At 41.6% G+C, this 10,026-nt stretch overlaps 1 protein-coding gene across 1 annotated transcript; it reads right to left on the bottom strand.

Moving 5' to 3' along the window:
- Positions 1–4,907: 4,907 nt before the first annotated feature.
- LOC139568379 (zinc finger and BTB domain-containing protein 17-like) lies at positions 4,908–9,792 on the bottom strand. Its single transcript, XM_071390162.1, has 3 exons — positions 9,504–9,792; positions 6,274–6,694; positions 4,908–5,677 (listed from the first exon to the last, which is right to left on the bottom strand). The coding sequence occupies exons 1-3, from the start codon at positions 9,702–9,704 to the stop codon at positions 5,385–5,387; spliced, it is 915 nt and encodes a 304-aa protein (XP_071246263.1). The 5' UTR covers positions 9,705–9,792; the 3' UTR covers positions 4,908–5,384.
- Between the last annotated feature and the right edge of the window lie 234 nt (positions 9,793–10,026).

Genomic DNA, 10,026 nt, shown 5'->3' with positions numbered 1-10,026 from the left:
GTATGGAAATATCAGAATTTTTGGTGGCCTTCCTAAGCCAGGATTCGGACACGGCAAGGACATCAGGGTTGGCAGAGTGTGCTAAAGCGGTGAGTAAGGCAAACTTAGGGAGGAGGCTTCTGATGTTGACATGCATGAGGCCAAGGCTTTTTCGATCACAGAAGTCAACAAATGAGGGTGACTGGGGACATGCAGGGCCTGGGTTTACCTCCACATCACCCGAGGAACAGAGGAGTAGTAGGATGAGGGTGCGGCTAAAGGCTATCAAAACTGGTCGCCTAGAGCGTTGGGGACAAAGAATAAAAGGAGCAGATTTATGGGCGTGGTAGAATAGATTCTGGGCATAATGTGCAGACAGGGGTATGGTGGGGCGCGGGTACAGCGGAGGCAAGCCCAGGCACTGGGTGATGATAAGAGAGGTTGTATCTCTGGACATGCTGGTCTCAATGGGTGAGGTCACCGCATGTGTGGGGGGTGGGACAAAGGAGGTATCAGAGGTACGGAGAGTGGAACTACAGGGTCCATTGCAAACCAAAACAATGATAATGATAACTAGCCTGAACAACAGTATGCAAGGCATATTGATATTTGAGAGAGACATACAATAAGGCATAAAGTGATTGCAGGTCTTGATTGGGAGAGCTAGCTAAAACAACAGGTAAGATAACAGCAGCAATAACAGGGTGCTAGTCTAACACAGCAACAACAGGTAAAAATGGCGACGACTAGGCAGAGAGGGTCGGATTAACTACACACAGATCCTGAGTTAAAGCACAGAGCCGACAGATAAAACACAAATAAACAGAATGGAGTACCGTGAATTAATGGACAGTCAAGCATGCATCAGCTATGTAGCCAAGTGATCATAGTGTCCAGGGGGCAGCCGTAGATGGAGCAGGGAGGCCTCCACTAAGCTAGCACGCGGCGTTTAAAGTTAGTAGCCCGGGGGGTGGTCTGCTCAGACGGAGGGGGTCTGCTCAGACGTGGTCCTGTCGACAGAGAATCCAAGCCGGATGGCGAAAGAGAGGTTGTGAATTGTAGAATTGTGTTTGCTAACTGGTGCTAGCTTCGTGGCAGTGGCGCTAGCTGCGCTAGCTGCGCTAGCTGCAAGCTAGCTGTGAGGATCAGAAGTAGTGGCTCAGGGATTACGGCAGGAATCCGGCGTTGTTGTCGAGAGACAGTCCGATGCTGGTAAATTGGTGAGTAATATCCAGGCTAATAACAGGGCTGGTGTCTGTGCAGAAGGTAAAAGCTACTAGCAGCGGCAAAAAATTAAAAAAAAAAAAAAAAAATGGCTAAATTAGCTTGTAGCTGATTTAGACCAGTTGTGATGGATTGGCAGGGCTCTGTGTCGGCAAAAAAAGGTCCAGTCCAATTGGCAAAAGAGGTATTGTAGCTTGGCAACATCATTATAAAGGTCATCAATATTGGTTAGATGTCCAGCTTGGCAACATCATTCTAAAGGTCATCAATATTGGTTAGATGTCCAGCTTGGCAACATCATTCTAAAGGTCATCAATATTGGTTAGATGTCCAGCTTGGCAACATCATTATAAAGGTCATCAATATTGGTTAGATGTCCAGCTTGGCAACATCATTCTAAAGGTCATCAATATTGGTTAGATGTCCAGCTTGGCAACATCATTCTAAAGGTCATCAATATTGGTTAGATGTCCAGCTTGGCAACATCATTATAAAGGTCATCAATATTGGTTAGATGCCCAGCTTGGCAACATCATTCTAAAGGTCATCAATATTGGTTAGATGCCCAGCTTGGCAACATCATTATAAAGGTCATCAATATTGGTTAGATGCCCAGCTTGGCAACATCATTATAAAGGTCATCAATATTGGTTAGATGCCCAGCTTGGCAACATCATTATAAAGGTCATCAATATTGGTTAGATGCCCAGCTTGGCAACATCATTCTAAAGGTCATCAATATTGGTTAGATGCCCAGCTTGGCAACATCATTATAAAGGTCATCAATATTGGTTAGATGCCCAGCTTGGCAACATCATTATAAAGGTCATCAATATTGGTTAGATGCCCAGCTTGGCAACATCATTATAAAGGTCATCAATATTGGTTAGATGCCCAGCTTGGCAACATCATTATAAAGGTCATCAATATTGGTTAGATGTCCAGCTTGGCAACATCATTATAAAGGTCATCAATATTGGTTAGATGTCCAGCTTGGCAACATCATTATAAAGGTCATCAATATTGGTTAGATGTCCAGCTTGGCAACATCATTATAAAGGTCATCAATATTGGTTAGATGCCCAGCTTGGCAACATCATTATAAAGGTCATCAATATTGGTTAGATGCCCAGCTTGGCAACATCATTCTAAAGGTCATCAATATTGGTTAGATGCCCAGCTTGGCAACATCATTATAAAGGTCATCAATATTGGTTAGATGCCCAGCTTGGCAACATCATTCTAAAGGTCATCAATATGGGTTAGATGTCCAGCTTGGCAACATCATTATAAAGGTCATCAATATTGGTTAGATGTCCAGCTTGGCAACACCATTATAAAGGTCATCAATATTGGTTAGATGCCCAGCTTGGCAACACCATTATAAAGGTCATCAATATTGGTTAGATGCCCAGCTTGGCAACATCATTATAAAGGTCATCAATATTGGTTAGATGTCCAGCTTGGCAACATCATTATAAAGGTCATCAATATGGGTTAGATGCCCAGCTTGGCAACATCATTATAAAGGTCATCAATATTGGTTAGATGCCCAGCTTGGCAACATCATTATAAAGGTCATCAATATTGGTTAGATGTCCAGCTTGGCAACATCATTCTAAAGGTCATCAATATTGGTTAGATGTCCAGCTTGGCAACACCATTATAAAGGTCATCAATATTGGTTAGATGTCCAGCTTGGCAACATCATTATAAAGGTCATCAATATTGGTTAGATGCCCAGCTTGGCAACATCATTCTAAAGGTCATCAATATTGGTTAGATGTCCAGCTTGGCAACATCATTATAAAGGTCATCAATATTGGTTAGATGCCCAGCTTGGCAACATCATTATAAAGGTCATCAATATTGGTTAGATGTCCAGCTTGGCAACATCATTATAAAGGTCATCAATATGGGTTAGATGCCCAGCTTGGCAACATCATTATAAAGGTCATCAATATGGGTTAGATGCCCAGCTTGGCAACATCATTATAAAGGTCATCAATATTGGTTAGATGCCCAGCTTGGCAACATCATTATAAAGGTCATCAATATTGGTTAGATGTCCAGCTTGGCAACATCATTCTAAAGGTCATCAATATTGGTTAGATGTCCAGCTTGGCAACATCATTCTAAAGGTCATCAATATTGGTTAGATGTCCAGCTTGGCAACATCATTCTAAAGGTCATCAATATTGGTTAGATGCCCAGCTTGGCAACATCATTCTAAAGGTCATCAATATTGGTTAGATGCCCAGCTTGGCAACATCATTATAAAGGTCATCAATATTGGTTAGATGTCCAGCTTGGCAACATCATTCTAAAGGTCATCAATATTGGTTAGATGTCCAGCTTGGCAACATCATTCTAAAGGTCATCAATATTGGTTAGATGTCCAGCTTGGCAACATCATTCTAAAGGTCATCAATATTGGTTAGATGCCCAGCTTGGCAACATCATTATAAAGGTCATCAATATTGGTTAGATGTCCAGCTTGGCAACATCATTCTAAAGGTCATCAATATTGGTTAGATGCCCAGCTTGGCAACATCATTATAAAGGTCATCAATATTGGTTAGATGTCCAGCTTGGCAACATCATTATAAAGGTCATCAATATTGGTTAGATGTCCAGCTTGGCAACATCATTCTAAAGGTCATCAATATTGGTTAGATGTCCAGCTTGGCAACATCATTATAAAGGTCATCAATATTGGTTAGATGTCCAGCTTGGCAACATCATTCTAAAGGTCATCAATATTGGTTAGATGTCCAGCTTGGCAACATCATTATAAAGGTCATCAATATTGGTTAGATGCCCAGCTTGGCAACATCATTATAAAGGTCATCAATATTGGTTAGATGCCCAGCTTGGCAACATCATTATAAAGGTCATCAATATTGGTTAGATGCCCAGCTTGGCAACATCATTATAAAGGTCATCAATATTGGTTAGATGCCCAGCTTGGCAACATCATTATAAAGGTCATCAATATGGGTTAGATGCCCAGCTTGGCAACATCATTCTAAAGGTCATCAATATTGGTTAGATGTCCAGCTTGGCAACATCATTCTAAAGGTCATCAATATTGGTTAGATGTCCAGCTTGGCAACATCATTATAAAGGTCATCAATATTGGTTAGATGTCCAGCTTGGCAACATCATTCTAAAGGTCATCAATATTGGTTAGATGTCCAGCTTGGCAACATCATTATAAAGGTCATCAATATTGGTTAGATGCCCAGCTTGGCAACATCATTATAAAGGTCATCAATATTGGTTAGATGCCCAGCTTGGCAACATCATTCTAAAGGTCATCAATATTGGTTAGATGTCCAGCTTGGCAACATCATTATAAAGGTCATCAATATTGGTTAGATGTCCAGCTTGGCAACATCATTCTAAAGGTCATCAATATTGGTTAGATGTCCAGCTTGGCAACATCATTATAAAGGTCATCAATATTGGTTAGATGCCCAGCTTGGCAACATCATTATAAAGGTCATCAATATTGGTTAGATGCCCAGCTTGGCAACATCATTATAAAGGTCATCAATATTGGTTAGATGCCCAGCTTGGCAACATCATTCTAAAGGTCATCAATATTGGTTAGATGCCCAGCTTGGCAACATCATTCTAAAGGTCATCAATATTGGTTAGATGCCCAGCTTGGCAACATCATTCTAAAGGTCATCAATATTGGTTAGATGTCCAGCTTGGCAACATCATTATAAAGGTCATCAATATTGGTTAGATGCCCAGCTTGGCAACATCATTATAAAGGTCATCAATATTGGTTAGATGCCCAGCTTGGCAACATCATTATAAAGGTGTTGGGCAACATCTTCTGATGTTCTTTTAGGCATTTAAAACTCTTCCCACATTAACAGCAGTGGAAAAGCTTCTCATCTGGTGCATCTTCAGAGTTGTTAAATGCCTGAAACTCTTCCCACACTGAGAGCAGTGGTAAAGGCTTCTCTCCTGTGTGAGTTCGCTGGTGTGTCTTCAGGTGTCCTGTCTGACTGAAGCGCTTATCACACAGAGCAGTGGTAAGGCTTCTCTCCCTGGTGTATTATCCTCTGGTGTCGCTTTAGATGTGCTCAATTACAGACTCAATTACTTGTCCTACATTGGGAGCAGTGGTAAGGCCTCTCTCCTGTGTGTTTTCTGGTGCATCATTAGTTTGGTGTCGGAAAGCTCTTCCCACATTGATCACACGGGTAAGTCTTCTTTATTCTGCGAGTCTGTTGGTGTGATTTGAGGTGAATCTGACAAATAAAACTGCCTCTGCAATCTGAGCAGGGGTGGGGCCTACAAGTGTGCCTTCTCAACTCCTCTGGATCATATAAACTAGTGAAGCAGTCCATGCAGTGGTGATGTTTCTGTCTTGAGTTCCTCCGTCTGTGTTGTTTAAGGTTTCCTGATGCTGTGGAACTGGACTCACTGTCTGAACCTGGGTTGGAGATCTCTCCTGTGGGAATATGGACATACAGTAGCTAGTTAAAGTCTACACACCTCTTGCTATGTCTACACATTTTGCTGCCTTAAAACTAAATATCAAAAGGGAATACGTTAGATTTTTGCACAACCAATCTACACAACCTACCAAAATATTTACAAAGTTAAAGACAAATTATAGAACATTTAATATGTCATAAAAAACAAAGTCTTGTTTGCGTCACATGTCCTCAAAACCCAGTTAATACTTCCTTGAATACTTTCTGGAAGCACCTTTGGTAGCCATTACAGGTCTCAATTATATTGAAGCAGACTTAACTTTGCACATCTCTTATTGTCGGTTTTCCTCTAACTTTTACCTGATCTTCACTCCTTTAATATATATTTTCATCCTGACAAACTATCCTGTCTCTGCCAGTGACAAGCATACCCATAACAGGATCCTGACGCCACAATATTTAAAGATACAGACACAGGTGGGTAAATAAGTTGCACAGTGGGTTGGTGGTATACTGCTACCACAATCTCTGTCTAGAAGCTGAGCTCACTTTAACAATAATAGTTGTGGGAAGTGAGCTGTCAATAATAGTTTTGGAATCGCCTGCTTACCTGGATCAGTGATACTATCTACTTCTTCTAGATCTGGAGAAGACACATCCCTGTTCTCTTCTTTGATTGGACTCTCCTCCTCTTTGACTCCGCTCTCCTTCACCTCCTCTTTGAGTGGTCTTTCCTCCGTCGCCTCTGTGATGGCTCTCTCCTCCTCCTCCTCTGTGACGGCTCTCTCCTCCTTTTCTTCCTCTTTGATTGCGCTCTCCTCTGCCTCCTCTTTGAATGCTCTCTCCATTGCCTCCTCTGTGACAGCTCTCTCCTCTTCTTCTTCTTTGACAATCACATTGACTTCCAGTGTTTGACTGCAGTCCTCCAGCTTCACTGAGACCACCTCTGGACCCTGCTGTGAGCTTCTCTGGGCTGGAACACCACATCCAGAACCCAGGGCCTCTGTGGACTTGGGTTCAGACATGGAAGTCTACAGATGGATCCAAAAGAGGCACAACAAAGTGAGTTTCACAAACAGGATGAGTTTCACTAGAACAGCTTTGCTAATAAAAAGGCAACGATAGCTAGCTAATGTTAACAAAAACAATTCCTCACTAGGGTGGGATGCGATCTAGAAAGATAGCTAAATTACAAGGACGAAGTTAGTTTAAAGCTGAACCAAAATGTAATTTGTTTTGTAATCACACTGGACAAATGGGTAAGTAAATGATTACTGAAATTGAAGTTAGCTAGCTAGCCAACCTTAGTTACCTAACACACGGCCTAGCTAGCTAGCCATGCTAACTTACTAAGGTTTGTATATATATATATATATACACACACACTGCTCAAAAAAATAAAGGGAACACTTAAACAACACAATGTAACTCCAAGTCAATCACACTAATGTGAAATCAAACTGTCCACTTTGGAAGCAACAGATTGACCATAAATTTCACATGCTGTTGTGCAAATGGAATAGACAAAAGGTGGAAATTATAGGCAATTAGCAAGACACCCCCAATAAAGGAGTGGTTCTGCAGGTGGTGACCACAGACCACTTCTCAGTTCCTATGCTTCCTGGCTGATGTTTTGGTCACTTTTGAATGCTGGCGGTGCTCTCACTCTAGTGGTAGCATGAGACGGAGTCTACAACCCACACAAGTGGCTCAGGTAGTGCAGCTCATCCAGGATGGCACATCAATGCGAGCTGTGGCAAGAAGGTTTGCTGTATCTGTCAGCGTAGTGTCCAGAGCATGGAGGCGCTACCAGGAGACAGGCCAGTACATCAGGAGACGTGGAGGAGGCCGTAGGAGGGCCGCTACCTCCGCCTTTATAAATACTAAAAATTATAATTAAAATAAATACTTATTTTCCACCATAATTTGCAAATAAATTCATTAAAAATCCTACAATGTGATTTTCTGGATTTCTTTTTCTCATTTTGTCTGTCATAGTTGAAGTGTACCTATGATGAAAATTACAGGCCTCTCTCATCTTTTTAAGTGGGAGAACTTGCACAATTGGTGGCTGACTAAATACTTTTTTGCCCCACTGCATAATATAGCTTAGTAAATCTGTTCAGATCACACATCGGCATTCCAACAGGAAACACTTATTTTTTCATATACAGAACAGATTCATTCTCATTTTAGCCACACAGGAGATGAAAGGTCGTGGTTTTGAGGAGTGGGAGAGCAGGTGGAGGAAGGTAATGGATTTCACCAAGTTCATATCTGTGTATTATGTAAAAGGGGTAAACGCAGACGTTCTGTACATTACCTTGGAAATAATGGATGACGCAGCGTGACAAGACGGAGACGAGTCCCTTTGCGGAGTTCATGTTTCGAAGGTAACGTACAGAACAGAGGAGTTCATGTTTCCAAGGTAACGTACAGAACAGAGGAGTTCATGTTTCCAAGGTAACGTACAGAACAGAGGAGTTCATGTTTCCAAGGTAACGTACAGAACAGAGGAGTTCATGTTTCCAAGGTAACGTACAGAACAGAGGAGTTCATGTTTCCAAGGTAACGTACAGAACAGAGGAGTTCATGTTTCCAAGGTAACTTACAGAACAGAGGAGTTCATGTTTCCAAGGTAACGTACAGAACAGAGGAGTTCATGTTTCCAAGGTAACGTACAGAACAGAGGAGTTTATCCTGCTGATACCACAGTTTCCGAAGACAACACACATTTACCAGTAGAAATCCTGCTGCTACTGTGCTCTGGCTTGTAGCTCCCACCACCACCCAGCCTGTTAGCAGTGGTGGAAAGTACTTAAGTAGTACTTTAAAGTATTTTTACTGAAGTTGTTTTTTGGGGTCTCTCTACTGTACTTTACTTTTTATATTTTTGAAAACATTTACTTCACTACATTCCTAAAGAAAATGTACTTTTTACTCCATACATTTTCCCTGACACCCAAAAGTACTCATTACATGTTGAGTGATTAGCAGGACAAGAAAATGGTCCGATTTACCCACTTATCAAGAGAACACGTGGTCATCCCTACTGCCTCTGATCTGGCAGACTCACTACACCCATGCATAGTTTGTAAATGATGTCTGAGTGTTGGAGTACCCCTGGCTGTCTGTAAATGATGTCTGAGTGTTGGAGTACCCCTGGCTGTTTGTAAATGATGGCTGAGTGTTGGAGTACCCCTGGCTGTTTGTAAATGATGTCTGAGTGTTGGAGTACCCCTGGCTGTTTGTAAATGATGTCTGAGTGTTGGAGTACCCCTGGCTGTTTGTAAATGATGTCTGAGTGTTGGAGTACCCCTGGCTGTTTGTAAATGATGTCTGAGTGTTGGAGTACCCCTGGCTGTTTGTAAATGATGTCTGAGTGTTGGAGTGTACCCCTGGCTGTTTGTAAATGATGTCTGAGTGTTGGAGTGTACCCCTGGCTATCCATACATTTTAAAAACAAGAAAATGGTGCCATCTGTTTTGCTTAATAGAAGGAATTTGAAATGATTTATACTTGTACTACTTAAGTATATTTCCCCAATAACATTTACTTTGATACTTAAGTATATTTCCCCAATAACATTTACTTTGATACTTAAGTATATTTCCCCAATAACATTTACTTTGATACTTAAGTATATTTCCCCAATAACATTTACTTTGATACTTAAGTATATTTAGAACCAAATACTTTGACTTTTACTGGGTTACTTCCATTTGAGTAACTTTCTTTAAAAAGGTATCTATACTTTAACTCTAGTATTTGTACAATTGGATACTTTTCCCACCACTGTTAGGTTCTGTGTTCCTGCCGGGGGGATTGGTAATAGCTTACCGAGTTCATTGCTTGTTTGGCCGGGCGGCCAGCTCTAGGAAGAGTCTTCGTGGTTCCAAACTTCTTCCATTTTAGAATAATGGAGGCCACTGTGTTCTTGGGGACCTTCAATGCTGCAGCAATTCTTTGGTACCCTTCCCCAGATCTGTGCCTCAATACAATCCTGTCTCGGAGCTCCACTGACAATTCCTTCGACCTCATGTCTTGGTTTTTGCTGTGACATTCACTGTCAACTGTGGGACCTTATATAGACAGGTGTGTGCCTTTCCAAATCATGTCCAATCAATTGAATTTACCACAGGTGGACTCCAATCAAGTTGTAGAAACATCTCAAGGATGATCAATGGAAACAAGATGCACCTGAGCTCAATTTAGTCTCATAGCAAAGGGTCTGAATACTTATGTAAATTAGGTGCATTACGCCACTGACCTCGTTCTTTCAGTCACCCACGTGGGTACCTGCTTCTATAAACCAATGAGGAGATGGGAGAGGTAGAACTTGCAGCGCGATCTGCGTCACTCG

Source organism: Salvelinus alpinus, chromosome 2 (genome assembly GCF_045679555.1).
Source record: "Salvelinus alpinus chromosome 2, SLU_Salpinus.1, whole genome shotgun sequence".
Classification (NCBI taxonomy): domain Eukaryota; kingdom Metazoa; phylum Chordata; class Actinopteri; order Salmoniformes; family Salmonidae; genus Salvelinus; species Salvelinus alpinus.
This window is presented reverse-complemented; position numbering and strand designations above follow the sequence as displayed.